Below are 16138 nucleotides of genomic sequence, written 5' to 3'. Positions count from 1 at the left end.
TCTACCTCTCTGCCAACCCGGTGTACCATCGACGGACGAAGCATATTGAGCTCGACATTCACTTCGTGCGCGAGCAGGTTGCCCTTGGCCGTGTTCGGGTTCTCCACTTGCCGACGACGCAACAGTTTGTTGATGTGATGACTAAGGGATTGCCTACTTCTGTCTTCGAGGAGTTTCGGTCCAGTCTGTGTGTCTCCAGCGACGCTTCGACTGCGGGGGGTGTTGAGTATATATTTTGTATTGCACGTGTATTGGAGTTGTGGCCCACCTCCTAGTCTTGTATAGTTGAGGTAGAGGCCTTCCCTTATATTATATATACATGCACCAGCACTCCGATCAATACACTGTATTGCAAATTATTTATCTACACTTGGAATCATCATCTATCCGAGCTTTCTTCAAGAGTCATCGTCATTGGGCTGCTTTGCTGGTCGACTTGCTCACGGGCGTACTAATAACCAAGGCTGTGAGCGCGCGTAGTACAGCGCATGGCGCGAATGGGTTCGGCCTAAAGCTCACGGGCGGGCGAGCGAGCGCTGCTCGGCGCATTGCGGGATGGGATTTGCACTTACGTATTCCACGAATGCTTTCATCATGATCAACTTTAACATTTAGAGCGGACAACATTCAACATTCACACATAGATTAGGAATAGATGCACGAATGCTTAGCCTACTGGAAAGGATAAGATCATACATTGGCGACATAACATCCGATCCCAGCAGGACGGATGGCCACATCCATCCACCACGATGCACACAAGGCAGGGCACCCACGGGGGCGATGGAATCCGCGGCAAAAACGACGGACGGTACGTGCGTGCGTGCGTCCTCAACGACCGGACGGCGACTTCACTTAAGATCTCTCCTCCGCCTATGTATCCGTCACGCTCGATGTATAGATCGCGCTAATGCGTCAATTGCCGCTGCGGACGGCGGGTCACACATCCTACGTGCCTTCGCCTCGGCCCATGCCGATCGTAACGGAGACCGCGGGCGCCGCGCTCCGCCCGGATCCGGCGCGTGCATGCGACGCCCGTGCGTGCTCCCATCGGTGGTCAATGTATCCAGGTCAAGAAAGGCGCGGCCGGGGGTCGCATCGATCATTGGGAGACACACGACGGGATCGGGCGCGCCGCCGTACCGATCGACATGCCGCGACGCACCGAACGAACATCGATGGCCTTGGTTCGTCAAGAGCTTTAGACTAGCCATAGTGGGAGTAACTTCAGCAGTAACATCAAGTCTAACTCAGCAAATTTACTTACGTGGCAATGAGTTGATGAGGAGAGAGGTAATTGTAGTAACTTAGCTAGTTACTGTAACATCACATGTCCCAATGCGATATGAGTCTATAACCTAATAAATGAAGCTTTGCATGTTACTACCTCTATATTACTACCCATTGTGGAGGTAGTAACATAGAGTAGTAACACTAGCCATTGTGGCTAGTCTTACGCGGTAGTACGCACGCGCGTACGTGCGGCTAGGGTTTTAGCTAGGCGTCACGCATGTCCACGAGGATGAATGCCGGAGCTAGCTGCGCGATTCTATGCGAGCGCACGCACGCACGCACGCAACGACATGCTTCATGGATCGCAACAGAACCAAGCACGTACTGATAAATTTCCTTGGACATGTGATCGATGAACTGCCGACATGTGGTCAGTTTTCTCGAAAAGGCAAATGAAGTTATATATAGTGGTTCGGGAGGTGTATATATATATCTGCTCCCCGGCCGTTGTGTCTTGTGTCTCGCACGTTGGAAGATCTTGTAATCATCGTCTAACCCCTGTTTTTTAATCATGGCTTACTGGGTCTTTTTGCCGTCCAAATTACGTCAGTGGTGATTACTGTCGCGCTTTCGCAGCGCGTATATGTCCGCGAGATATATAATTGCGACCTCCACCGTGCGTCCCACTACGACAGGACCGGGTTGTTTTTCTCAGACACTATCCACTCTTTTTGGGTTCTGGAAGCGGGGTAGAGTGATGCACTTTATACACTTGTAGTAAGTGTCAAGCTTTTTCCAAAGCAGTTACCGTTAAAGCGTTCGATTGTCCTACTGACTGGTCTGTGCCGCACTGCGCCCTCCTCATACTCTACCCGAGTTGATCAGCGTGTGTTCTCTTTAATCATTCGCCTTGGCACTCACTTCTACTCGACTTGACAACACTGCAAGATACTAGCAATATTTTGTGCAAAAGATTTGTTGTGTCTAATCAGCTGCAACCCAACCCGAACAAAGGAAAAAAAACGAGCATTACTTGGTCGGTTGGGACAAGCATATTCCAGCAAAACTTGTATTCCAGAGCAACCCGCGGCATAATTGCTTTACTTCGTATATGGCCCATACGAGTCATTCCATGCAACGGCACTGAATTTCAGTTAATGGGGATCAGATGTGCCTCACAGTGTGCACGGCTTGTTCTCTGCGATTCTTTCGCAGATACACTACTACTCTATACTGATATTGGAAACTGCATATCCCTGTCCAAAGTTACACACTTCTGCACCGGACAACATGAAATTAATCACGGGGAACAGTAATGTCCAGTAGAGATTCCAAATTCGATAATGCCCAGCCGAAGGCAACGGGAATGAAGATGTGTCCCTTCACTGCAAGATATGCTTAGTGCAGTGACAAATCTCGGAGGATAACCCACTCGTGTTTTGCTAAAGCATGAAAGCTATAGCCGTTCTTTAAGCCGCGGCCACACAAGACCAAAATTCCAAGGAGATTTGATTCCAATGGATTTCCAATCAGCCGGATGTGACCTGAATTTTATATAGGTCGACGGACGCAGTTACTTAGCCCTGTCCGAGACCGAGAGGCGCGGCTGCTTGGTTTGCTTTGATGCTTTCCCTCCACTTCCATCGAGCCGTGCCACTTTCCTTCTGTGCCAAGCACGTAGCATTAAGAAAACCTACACATTTTGCAGTCAGTTAGAGCATCTACCGGCGGACCTCTCAAAGCTGCCTCATGCGCTCGGGCGGGCTGCCCGATCAGGTCGTTTCGACCTAGACGGACGCCTTAAACGGGCCTTAAACGCCCAGACTGACCGGCACCCCCCATATCCAGCCGAAATATGGGGCGGATATGGGGTGTCCCGGGCACGCCCGGACGCGTCCGCCTGACAAGCCCGGCCCATCACCGACCCACGGATGTCCCACAAAACCCCCCATCGGCCTTGTCGGTCTGAAACCCTAGCTCACTCACTCTCCTCTCTCACTCTGTCCTCTCCTCTTCCCTAACCGATTCTGATCGAATCCGGCGCAATGTCGAGCTCTGGCAGCCGCTCCGTCGACGAGGTGGATCCAGACTATGAGCTTGCCCTCCGCATCGTCTTGGAGCGGTCCAAGGTGGACACCGGGGGCAGCTCCAGATCTGCAGCCTCGCCGCAGCCGCCGCCACTTCCCCATCGGCGCATCTCGGACGCCGACGCTGGCCCCTCCCGGCCCATGGGCAGTTCTGACAGGTGGCCAGTGCAATCGGCGCCTCCTGCACGCCGTCCCATTGCCCCGTCTACTGCTGCTTCCCCGCGCCGTCCCCTCGCCCCGCCGGCTGCTGCTCCCCCTCGTGGGCGGCGGTGGGTGCTTGTGCCCGCCCCGCCGGCCCGGACGCGCACGGCGGAGTCGGAGGCGCGCATCGCCCGCCGCGAGAGGCAGCGTGCAAGGGAGACGGAGGCTGTGGAGAGATCTGTCCGCCTGCGGCGTGAGTTACCGGCGGAGCACGACGAGGACCAGCAGCTCCTCGTGTGGATCTACCGCCGGACGCTCTGCGGGAAGAACGCCAAGGCTCTTCGGCTTGCCATCGAGCTGTCCGAGCGCGAGGCGTTGGAGAAGGCGAAGGAGGCGGCTCGGCTGGCCAAGCTCAGGTGCTAGCAGGACCGGCCGGTCTAGTGCCTCAAGGGCCTCGTCATCATCGACTCCTCCTCCGACGACGATGGCTCCTCCTCCTCCGATGGCTCCTCCTTCGACGAATCGGACGAATCCTCCACCAGCCGGCGATGGGTACAGTTACGCTGGTGACCAGAAGGGGAAAGGGCCGGCCCAGAAGTGGTGAGGTTGATTTTAATTTCAAGTTTTAGATGTAGTACATAGTTGTCCGTCGTTGTGTGAACTTTGGTGGATCTTTTAGAGAACTATTGTGCAATTGCTATGTGCCGAGCTGATCTACGTAGTTTGATCGATTTTGCATGCTATAGTATGGATATAGGGGTTCGGATATGAGAGACACGGATGTGGACGGCGCAATTTGAGGAGTGCCCGGTCACTGTCCGCGGACACGCCCGGGCGGGTCCGCGAGCGTTTGAGGGGTCAGATGTGCCAAGTCCGGCTGTAGATGCTCTAAAAAACGCATTCTACATCCGGATACCTCAAATTAGAAATCTCAAATCCATATTATTACATGCAACGTGAAACCTAATCTACGCGGAGCTCATCCGGTTCCGCTCCCCGCTCGCCCGGCTCCGCCCTGGCCATGCCCGGTGGCCGGTTGCGCTCGTCAGAGTGTTGGGCCGGTCGCCGGCAAGGTAGGGTAGGGTAGGGCATGGGACACGAGCTGGCTCACGGGACTCAAGGCCCCGACATCTCCCATGCCCTACCCTTCCTCGTCGGAGACCGGAACCCGAACGGTGCCGGTGGACGTCAGATCGATGATGGGTCCATCCATGGACGAGCCGCCAACGTCCACCACGATGCGATTGCGGCGCCCGGACTGATGCGCCATACGGGCGCTGGAGAATGCGATTCCGCCTCGCCAACATCCGCCGCCGGCTTGCACGGCGGGCACGCCATGCCATGGCCTCGTCGGACGAGGCCCATGATGCGTCCCGATGCTCGGCGTGCCACCGGAGGGGTAGCGCGTCCGCCAGCGCTTTCAGACGCCAGACGGACCGCACAGCCTCTGGCGAGGCAGCTATGCCCGGCCTAGCGTCGTATCCACGCCCCATTTGGGCGGACGCAATGGATTCCCGACGGATGGAGTCCGAGCGCAGCCGTCCACGGGCCTCATCCCGGGCGCGGCGGAGCGCAAGCCGGACGGCCATCTCCTCCTCAGGGTCACGCGGGATGAGTTCGGGGTCAATGGATCTGGAGGTGAAGGACTCGGATCCGCTGCCCGCCATGCCGGAGAGGACCGGAAGGAGCCGGAGACGAGTTTGGGTGACGGAGGGGAGTGAAGGGGAGGGGATTGAAGTGGCTAGGGTTTGGTCCGGCGAGCGGATGGGGAGGATTTTATGCGGGATCGGGTGGGCCAGCATGGCCAGGTCCGACGTGACGGGCGTGCCCGGCCGCCCCCATATTCACCCCATATCTGAATGAAAATGGGGACCGATCAGCCTGGACGTTCGAGAGGCTCGTCTGGATTAAAAAATCGTGACCGGGCGGCCTATCCAGACATTTAAGACGGGTTTGAGGGGTCCGATTGTAGATGCTCTCAGAATCGTTTTTTTTAAGCGAGACCGTTCCTAAGTTGTGGAGAATCCAACACGAGTCACTCGAGGGGCAAACCCGTGAAGGAGCAACCAAGGCACCATATAATGCATTCATTAGCGAAGGCCGTGTACAAAACAGAGTCAGAAATGTGTGAGAGTTTCTATACCATGATTCTTTTTACCCAACGTCTACCGGTTGTACAAACATGGGAGAATATCACATGATACCATCATTTAAGTGATACCATTAATCAGTTTCAAAAATCCAATTTTAGATTGGTCAAAAATTAGATTTTTGAAACTGATATCATGGTATCATTTGAATGGTGATATCATGTGATATTCTCCCGTACAAACACGCCAAATCTGCTACTGTCCAGATAAAAAGAAGATCACGTCGCATTTACAATAACGGCTTGCATATGCTACTCCGCCTCGTAGCTTGAAAAAAGTTCTTATATTATGAGACGGAGAGACTATCTATTTACTTATATATATTTTTTGAAATACTTGACTTCCTTTATTGAGATGTCATCTATTTCTTATAATAATAATCTGAAGAAAACAGCAGACATCTCTGTGCCTCATTCCGTGTAAAGAAAATGCACATCTCTGCAGCTGGTTTCCGCAAAGTTTGTCGTGTCATAGCGGTCGAGTCTCCCAACAGGCCGGATCTGTTCACTCCAGTCAGTTTTACTCTAAACAAAAGCTACCAACGCATCACTCGTACCTACCCTTTGTTAATACTAGGGGCACTCTAGTATTTTTATGCCCACTTTGATGCATGTCTGCGACTCTGCGTCACGGATTCCCTCGTCCGCGTCGGTTACCGCCCTCAACAACAAACATACAGAAACAGGCAGAGGATGTCTCGTGCACTAGGCGGGCAGCACCACTCGACCACTCCCACCCCCGTAGTGGTAGATTTAGCATTAACTATGCCCGTAAGATCACACGGGGATATATGCGCAAGCCACAAAAGAAGAACACGGCCGCCGGCCTTTTTGACTCTGCTTCCCTCCCTTTCTCGACTTCTCTTCTCTTCCGTCCTCGCCGCTCCTCTCGCTTTTCCCCTCTTCTTCCCGCGGCACCCGTGGCGTATTACCTACGTGTAGTACGTGTGGGCCTCGACTCGAGGCGGCGGCGGTATCTAGAGTTCCAGACGCAACATCTTTTTGTACAGCTCTCGTTTTGTTTTTCTGGAACTTGGTTACGTACGTGATTGACGTGATACAGCTAGCTAATTGCACAGTACCGCGAGCCCGGCACATGGCCTGACCAGTGAGCACGTACTTACACGCCTCCGTTCCCGGGCGGGCGCGGCGAGTACCGGCGGCGTCGTGGCGGAGCCCGTGAGCTTCTTTCCGGGCCGGTAGCCTTCCCGTGGGACTCGTCCGGTTCCGTTTCGGTACTCGAATACTAAAGCCTATCCGTCGCGCCGAAATGCATGGGCCGGATGCGGACACAGCTGTGACGCGACACGTTTGGCGTGCGCGCGGAGCAAAGCACACGAGCGAGCCCGCTAGCTAGCTGCCGCGGAAGCAGACGGTGATCAAGTTGGCCGCTGGGATCGTCCATCCCTAGTTTTAATCACAGGTTTCAGCAAATGCCTGCGCACCGTGTACTGCAAACTCGTATTAAATTACGTTAATCCGGACTCTGGTTGCTTAGTGTTCCTCTGTTCTGGCAGGCTCTCCAAAGCGAGCAGTGGGCGAGGACTAGAGGATCACAGCCGTTGGCGGGCTGGCGTTGGGGTTTTGTTTAGTGCGGAGCCGAGCAGGGCGTGTCCCCATGCCGATGCCTTAATATTCTCACTACTCCTTCCCTCGTCCACATCATTGCAGCTCGTAACACTCCACCCTTCGTCTCGGGTCTACTCCTCTAGCCAGCTCCTTCGCCGGCGAGGAGAGGCGACAGGCGAGGCCCAGCTCACCTCATCTAGTCATCTTCCCCGTCTATATAAGCGCGCGCGCGCCCGCCTCTCTCCTCACTTAAGGCACGCCGAGTGTTAGCTACAGAGAGAGAGAGAGAGAGAGAGAGAGAGAGAGAGAGGGAGAGTGAGGGCAGCGGCAAGTGCAAGCATCAATTAAGGTCAGGCAGGGCAGAGCGAGGAAGCCGTAAGCAAGAAGAGATAGTTAAGGGTCCAAGAGAGGGAGACAAGCAGCTCCTTTAGTAGATGGCAATGAGGTCGAGGGGGCTGCAGCTGCGGTCGCGGCGGCAGAGCGTGCTTGTCGCCGCGGCCGTCGTCCTCGGCCTGTTGCTGCTGGCGACGGCGGCGCCGCGCGCGGCGGCGGCGGGGCTGAGCCGGAACTACTACGCGAAGACGTGCCCCAACGTGGAGACCCTGGTCCGCGGCGCCGTGGCCCAGAAGCTGCAGGAGACCTTCAACGCCGCGCCCGGCACCCTCCGCCTCTTCTTCCACGACTGCTTCGTCAGGGTACGCGCGCCGCATACAAAAATCAAAGCTTGCTTCTAGTGTTTAACTGTTGTTTGCATCGATTAATCGAATGGTATGGGTGTGCAGGGGTGCGACGCTTCGGTGCTCATCTCCGGGCCGGGCGACGAGCACAGCGCGGGCGCGGACACGACGTTGTCGCCGGACGCGCTGGACCTCATCACCCGCGCCAAGGCCGCCGTGGACGCCGTCGCCGGCTGCTCCAACAAGGTCTCCTGCGCCGACATCCTCGCGCTCGCCACCCGCGACGTCGTCCAGCAGGTAAATCCCGTCTCCCTTCACGCTGCTGCTGCTTTCGGCCTGAAAGCGCGGAGAGCCGCTCGAGTGCCGCCTTTCTTTGGTCGACGGCGACGCGAGGGATCAATTAGGAGGTGGCCAACAAACCGTGCTCCTAAACCATCACTAAGCCCTCTCCCTGTCGTATTAGTGCTAACCGTGCGCGGCTGCTCCTTCGAGCGGCTCTGTCTCGCGCCCGGTGGCTCGCTCTCGGCGCGGCCGCGGCGCACCTGCCCGTCGAGCGACAGCTATGATGGCGCTGACATGTCCCACGCCGTGTGCAGCCGTAGTGACGAGCCTTCTCTCTCTCTCTCTCTCTCTCTCTCTCTCTCTCTCTTAGCTGTGTGTGAGTCAGTGACGACGCAATTACGCCTCTCCCTGTGCCGGGAACACGCACGTACGTACGTGCCCACGCGCCATGCCCGGAGTTTGTGTGCGCGCGCCGCAACGTCGGTGGTGCCGAAACCATTGCCACCAGCATACAGCAGCTAGCTAGGATTGGATTAAGTTTCGCTGCCCAACAAACAACTACTCGTATACTTGTACTGGATTACGTACTATGAAGAGGACTACAACTAGATTAAGCAGTATTAATGTCACTTGCCACCACATCAATCCCACCTGTGGTAGTTCTTAACCGAAGAGAGTAACATTCTTCGGTGTTTCATCGCACAGTTTTGGACCTAGTTCGATTTGGGCACTCCAGAAGCTCGAAAAGTCGGGATCTTTTGGCGCTAAAATTTTGGGGCCGACACGGTCGTGGTCCCAGCTGCGGCCAAGCCGGTCGGAACTCCGCTGTCGTATTTATTCGTTCATCCAGTAGCAGCAGCAGTGTTCAAGAGTCCAGAGTCCAGAGGGCACGGCGTGGGGACGGACGCGACGGGAGCGAGTTACTGCTACTGCTACCGCTGCGCTGTCCGTCTCGGACCGGCCTCCTCTTCTGACCTGACCGGGCTCAGCCGCCCCGGTGAAAAAAGCGTCTCCCGGCGTGGTGCGTACACACGGTTTGGCCGCGTAAATGAACCGCGTACGTACGGCGACAACCAATCCGCCGAGCACGTATCTGTATGGCCACTGTGGTGGCAGGCAGCGGTAGAGCTGCTGCGGAATTAATCCGTCAATTATTGAGGAGTCGCGCAAGTTACGCGCCGTGCCGGAAACTCTGCTCAGGCTGGTCATAGCGGGGAGTAACTTAGACTACTAACATGATATGTTACTAGTCTATGTTACTACCTCTATAGTGCATAGTATCATAGGTTGTCTCATTTATTGCCATGCATGACACATAAGCACTACATTTTATATTACAGTATCTACCTATGTTACTATAACCATTTTTTTAATTGCCTGTGACATAAGCATGTTTGCGAGTCCAAGTACATGATACTACTTATGTTACCCCATTATGACCAGACTCAAGCGCGTGCTCGTCGGCTCGTACTACTGTACCGTTCTGTAATAATCTCACTGCTAATGATGATACTATTACTAATGATGATTTGGTTTGATGATGATGCAGGCGGGAGGGCCGTTCTACCCGGTGGAGCTGGGGCGGCTGGACGGCAAGGTGGGGACGCGCGCCGTGGTGAAGCACAGCCTCCCCGGCGCCGGCTTCTCCCTGGACCAGCTCAACAAGCTCTTCGCCGCCAACGGCCTCACCCAGACCGACATGATCGCCCTCTCAGGTCAGTAGTACGGCTTGATTGATTGATTGATTGATTGGTTGATAATCTCCCTCCGGCAACATCACCCCAAAACATTCCCTCTGAATTATTAGCCGCTCAAGATAGATAGATAGATACTCTAGTTGGAACGGTGGTTAGCAAGTCCCATGCGTGCCACCCAACCGGAGTGGCCGAATGGGGGAAGCGGCGCCGTGAGGGCGCTCATCACTTCTCATATCCCCATCAGTACCACATTGCTCTCCACAAGTGTACCAACCGATCCCATCAGGCATGCAAGCCAATGCCAGCCAAGGCCTACTGCATGCTCGTAGAAACGCATGGCCCTTCCAGCCTGGCGTTGGGTAGACAAGTACTTTGGCTGCAGCGCGTGCAGGCCATTTCCTTGTCACTGATCAGATCCCGTAAATCCATCTCGATCTTACTGTGCTGACGTGGAAATGAAATGTGGTGCAGGGGGGCACACGATCGGGGTGACGCACTGCGACAAGTTCGTGCGGCGGCTGTACACGTTCAAGGGGGCGCGGCCGCAGTACAGCCCGCCGATGAACCTGGCCTTCCTGCGGCAGATGCGGGGGACGTGCCCGCTCAACTACAGCCCCACCACGGTGGCCATGCTGGACGCCGTCACGCCCAACAAGTTCGACAACGGCTACTACCAGACGCTGCAGCAGCAGAAGGGCCTGCTGTCGTCGGACCAGGTGCTCTTCGCCGACCGCCGCTCCCGGGCCACCGTCAACCACTTCGCCGCCAACCAGACCGCCTTCTTCGACGCCTTCGTCGCCGCCATGGCCAAGCTCGGCCGCATCGGGGTCAAGACCGCCGGCTCCGACGCCGAGATCCGCCGGGTCTGCACCAAGGTCAACTAATGTTGCTTAGCTCTAGCTGCCGTGGTAGCATCACACGTACATTCAGTAGAGAGGGTAAATGGATGGATGGGCCAATCAATCAATTCTGTCATGTGTCTCTCCTCTTCTCCCTGCCCATGCTCGCCCCATATGCTCACACAAGTCATATTGTCATAGCCGATTTGTTCAAGCCCGATTCTTTTCTTCACCATGTAATAAAGCATATAAATGCCGTGGGATAGGAGGCACAGTTACATCCATGTAAATGTTACGATTGGTCCAGTTAATCAACAAGTATACTATCCCATATGAATGAATGGAGTTATTTTTTGAAACAGTTGCATGTTAATACAGTGGATGTACTATGTGAAGTTGAATGTTCTGTGCACTGCACTGTATGGCATGGTGGCTCCAGCCAGCCGGTGACAGAGGATGCAACATGCATCAGCATGGATGGCAGAGGATGCACACGGCAGCGGCGACAGAAAACGCTAGGGCAAAAAAACACCACTGACATGCCAGATCCGCATCTCTGCGTCGATCTGCGCATTGAAGGAGGAAGGTGGGAGGAGGCATGGGGGTTTGGGAGCACAAGGAGGGGCGGTCGGTGAAGGAAATATGCCCTAGAGGCAATAATAAAATTGTTATTTATATTTTCTTGTATCATGATAAATGTCTATTATTCATGCTAGAATTGTATTAACCGGAAATTTGATACATGTGTGAATACATAGACAAAACAGAGTGTCCCTATTATGCCTCTACTAGACTAGCTCGTTAATCAAAGATGGTTAAGTTTCCTGACCATAGACATGTGTTGTCATTTGATGAACGGGATCACATTAGGAGAATGATGTGATGGGCAAGACCTATCTGTTAGCTTAGCATAATGATCGTTTAGTTTTATTGCTATTGCTTTCTTTATGACTTATACATATTCCTTTGACTATGTGATTATGCAACTCCCGAATACAGGAGGGACACCTTGTGTGCTATCAAACGTCATAACATAACTGGGTCATTATAAAGATGCTCTACAGGTGTCTCTGAAGGTGTTTGTTGGGTTTGTGTTGTGGTGGGCGCACGGCAGATGCCAAGGGATGGCTAAAGAGAGGAGGAGGCTCGAGGGCATTGGTGGGCTCCAGAGGCGAGGTCGGCATGAGCGGGTGTGGGACGCAAGACATACCCAGGTTCGGGGCTCTCCGGAGAGATAACACCCCTAGTCCTGCCGAGTGTGGTTTATATGCAGCAGTACAGAGTCGCTCCTAGAGCTGTATCGAGGAAGAAGGAAGGCAGGCCAAGGCTTAGGCTGCTCCCTCTCCTAGTGTGGCTAGTCTAGTTGATCTGGTGTTCGCTATCGTTCTCGTCGTGCCCATATGCATGAGGGCTCCTGGGGGTTTTATAGGCCAACCCCCAGGGGTACAAATGTTACAAGGCCGTGGGGCCGGGTTGTCATTGTCCGGGAAGCCGGCGCTGGGACCCGCCGGGTGTCAGGGCTCTTCGGGTTCTCCGGGCGCGGGTCCCGCGTGCCTAGGGGCACTATTCGCCGTCTTGTCGATCGTCAGGGAGTGGCCGGGTTGAGTCGGCTACAGTGGCCCTCTGTCAGTTCGCTGCTTGCTGGCGTCACCAGTGACGATGGGTGCACTGTTGCCACGCCGGCCCTGGTCAGCGAGTAGGTGGGGCACTGTTGCCACGTCCGGCTGACCAGAGGCATGGGCGGGGCAGTGTTTCCTCGGTCATCAGTGGATGGAGACTCGTCCCATCGTACGGCTGGGATGGGAAGGGAGCTGACCCGAGGCCGTGTTGAGGAACGCGCCAAAGGTGAGGCTGGCTTGTTGGAGAAGTCTTGGTGTGCCGGGTTCGGCCGCCTTGAGCTGGCCATTGGGGCTGGGTTGAGGAGTCTAGCCGAGTTGGAGAGTTTGGCCGGGTCGAGAGGCTTGGCCGGGTTGAGCAACCTGGCCAAGCATAAGCCGGCTTGAGAGGCGATGCTGGCCCCATTGTTTTTGAAAAGGATCCGGGTTCCGTTGCCTGCCCGGGGTTCATCCCCCTGACAGTAGTCCCCGAAGCTGTGAAGGTCCGCCGTCTTCGGATGGGAGGGCCTTCGCAGTTCCCCCCCCTTGAGGAGGCGAATTTTGTGACCGCCGGGTCCGGAAACACCCACTGCGTGCCGGCTTCAGGAAGCTGGATCGCAACATTCCGGCAGCGGCGGGAAACCGAAGAGTCCGCCGAATCTTGGAGCAATCTTTTGGGCTTCGCGCGGGCGCCACGTGGCGCCTGGAAGCCGGAGGGGCCTGACAGGCCACGCGCGTGACAGGACCGGGCGATGTGCTGGGGCCCGCCGCCGTGCGCCCTCGGCCCACGCGCGCGGATTTATTGCGGCATCCGCGAGTCGGTTGCCATTCTCTAGGCAGTTATTGTGCGCGTACGTGCGCAGTTATTGCGGGGAAGTGGGACGGGCGAGCGCAAACGATCCCACTTCCCCACGTTCGAACCGCGGGCTATAAATTGGGGGAGGGGAGCGGCGGAAACCATTCTCGCTCGCACTCCCCTGCCTCTTCGTCCTTCCTCTGCTTCTTGCGACCGTCTCGCGCTGCGGCGCCCATCGCTTCGAGCAGAGCTTCATCGCCGTTCTTCTTCCTTTCTTTTCTTTGTCTTCGTTGATGGCGCTGCCGTCGGGATCGTGGATGGGCTCGACCGTCACCTTGGACGACATCGCCTACCTTCGCACCACCAAGCGCTTGCCGGGGAAGACAGAGGTTGCCGCGCGCCTGCTGCAGGGTGAGCGGGAGCCGCGGCCCAAGGGTACGGAGCGCGTGGTCTTCTACCCACACATCAAGCGCGGGTTTGACCTTCCTGCGAGCACCTTCTTCCGCACCTTCCTGGAGTTCTTCGGGCTCCAGCCCCATCATCTTAGCGCGGGAGCCATCGTGCAGCTTTCGGGCTTCATCACCCTCTGCGAGGGGTACCTGGGGGTCGAGCCGTCCATCGACCTCTGGGTGCGCTTCTTCTCTTTGAAGCAGCAGGGGCCGAGGGCCGGAGAGATGTTCGACTGCGGGGCCGACGTCATCTCCAAGCGGTCGGGCGCTGACTGCCCCAAGAAGCCGCTGGTGGATTCTGTCAAGAAATGGCAGAATTCTTTCTTCTACGTCCGCAATCTTGGAGCAGACCGCATCAACCTGCCGCCATTCGTCGACTTGCCGCCGTGGGCGAAGCAGAACTGGGGCTATTACCCCAAACACCCGTCGCAAGAGGTGCTCAACCTGTGCCAGCGGGTGTCGGTGATGAAGGAGCGGGAAGGGCTCACCGGCACCGACCTCATCACCGCTTTCATCAGGCGTCGCGTGCTGCCGCTGCAGCAGCGCAGCCACCTCATCGGTCAGATGACCGGGCTCCAGGACCCCAACCACATGTCGAACTTGCGGCTGGCGGCGGACCCGGTGACGAGGAGGAGGAGCCGGTGGATCCGAATCTCGGCCTGGACCCAGCCGATGCGGAAGGCCTGGCCTGGCGGGATCGGAACCGGGCCGAGGTGGAGCTGGAGGCGGCGTCGACCCAGGCCTGGATTAACGCCGCAACGATGTGGGTGCGAGCAGGCGTGGCCAGAGATGCCGGCAGGGACGGTGCCAGCAACGACGGTCTTTGTGCCGGCGTCGGGAGGGGAGCGCGGCCCGGACGGCCGCGCGAACGCGATGGACCTCGACCGGGAGGTCGTGGTACTTGGGGATGTCACCCCGCCGCGGACCGATTTGGTCGAGTGGGCGGGGACCGATGGGGGCGGCGGCGGCGACGTCTTGGAGGAGGCGCCGCGGACGGCGCTGGAGGGGACGCCCCAGGCATCGACGAGCGAGGCGCCGCTGGCCGTCTCGGCCGCCGAGCCTATAACGGTGCCGGAGAAGGCGGCGGCCGCCGAAGAGGCGGTCAGCGGAGAGCACGCCCTAGTGCTCAGGTCGTGGGGCCGCCGGGTCGCAGCTAGCTCGGGGCGGGACTGGCGAGGTCTACGGGCCTCAGACCTAGGAGGAGGCGGCAATGACCGCCGTGAGCCGGCGCCTGCGAGGGCGGTCGGACAGGATCCAGGCCTTTGCCCAGGCCGAGCTGGAGCAGACGCGGGAGCTGGAGCGCGCCGTGCTCGTAACTTTTCCCTTGTCTGTTTTTTCTTTTGGTTGCTTCTTCCGTGTGGGGGCGCGCTAGCGCACCCACTGGGTGTAGCCCCCGAGATTTGGGCCAGCTGCGTAGCTGTTGGGTTGAATCTTAAACTGCTGTCTTGTGCTGATCGTTGCTGCTTGCAGCAACTGGATTCCTACAGCGTCAGCGTCTTCAACCAGCTCCTGGACAAGCACCGGCAGCTCAAGGAGCAGCTCTCCGCGAAGGAGGAGGAGCTCCGCATCACGTCTGGTATTCTTCTTTTGCGTGCTCTTTTTTAGTGGGGGCGCGTTAGCGCACCCACTGGGTGTAGCCCCCGAGATTCGGGCCAACTGCGTAGCAGTTGGGTCGATTCTTAAATTGGTCCTTTGTTTCTGAATCTTCCTTTTGCAGCCGAGGTGCTGTCTTGGAAGACCCGGCTGTTTCGAGCCGGCTATCATTACGACCGGCTTGTCGCCGATGCCGGCCGGCTTGAGGCCGAGGTGGCGAAGGCGAAGGTGGATGCTACGAGAGCCCGACAGGCGCTCGATGAAGCCAGCCGGCTGCAGGAGCAGCTGGCAGGCGACAAGAGCCGTCTTGAGGCCGAGGTGGAACGCCTCAAAGCAGAAGCCGCCAAGGTTGTGGAGGCGTAGCAGGCCCTTGCCGAGGCCGACCGGCAACGCGGCAAGCTGGCCGACGACAAGGGTCAGCTCCAGCCCGAGGTGGAGCGCTTGAAGGCGCTGGTGGCCGCGACGGAGGAGACCCGTCGCCGCGAGGAGGCCGAGAAGACGACCGAGGCCAAGGACACCGAGCTGAAGGCGGCTCTTGCCAAGGTCGCCGACCTGGAGAAGACGCTCCAGGAGCGTGACCGAAGCGCAACACCTAGAAGAGTCCTTCTCCAGTAAGTGCTTTTCTTGGGTTCTGCCGGGCTGGGATCCCGTCTTAATTCCCTTGGTGATTTTTCTTGACTTGCTTTGGTTTCTGGCAGGGGCCTTCCCAGAGACGCGCCAGTTGGCGGAGGAAGCCGTCCACTTTCAATGCGACCCGCAGGGAGTCATCGGCTCCGGGACTGACCCATAGGTGGCCTGGACCTTCCCAGAGATCGTGACTGCCGCCGAGGCTCGTCTGCAAGTCTTGAGCGAGCAGATGGGGCGGCTCTCTGAGGCCGGCGCCGCGATGACGGTGGCCTTGTGACCGGGCTCCGTTGCGCCGAACAGCTTCACGTGGCTGGCGCGGTGGTTGGAGGCGGGGCCGGATCGGCTCCACGACTGGCGCGCTGCTCGTGCCAGCGCCGAGATGGCGCTCAGGTTTGCGATGTCTT

General features: G+C 57.1%; 1 protein-coding gene across 1 annotated transcript; it reads left to right on the top strand.

The window, feature by feature from the left end:
• The first annotated feature begins 7228 nt into the window (after positions 1-7228).
• On the top strand, positions 7229-11033 carry LOC109740665 (peroxidase 16). The gene is made up of 4 exons (XM_020299715.4): positions 7229-7874; positions 7962-8153; positions 9688-9853; positions 10307-11033. The coding sequence occupies exons 1-4, from the start codon at positions 7614-7616 to the stop codon at positions 10717-10719; spliced, it is 1032 nt and encodes a 343-aa protein (XP_020155304.1). The 5' UTR covers positions 7229-7613; the 3' UTR covers positions 10720-11033.
• The last annotated feature ends 5105 nt before the right edge of the window (positions 11034-16138 follow it).

This window comes from Aegilops tauschii, chromosome 7 (genome assembly GCF_002575655.3).
Source record: "Aegilops tauschii subsp. strangulata cultivar AL8/78 chromosome 7, Aet v6.0, whole genome shotgun sequence".
Lineage (NCBI taxonomy): Eukaryota > Viridiplantae > Streptophyta > Magnoliopsida > Poales > Poaceae > Aegilops > Aegilops tauschii.
The sequence above is the reverse complement of the archived record's forward strand: the minus strand, read 5'-3'. Positions and strand labels throughout refer to the sequence as shown.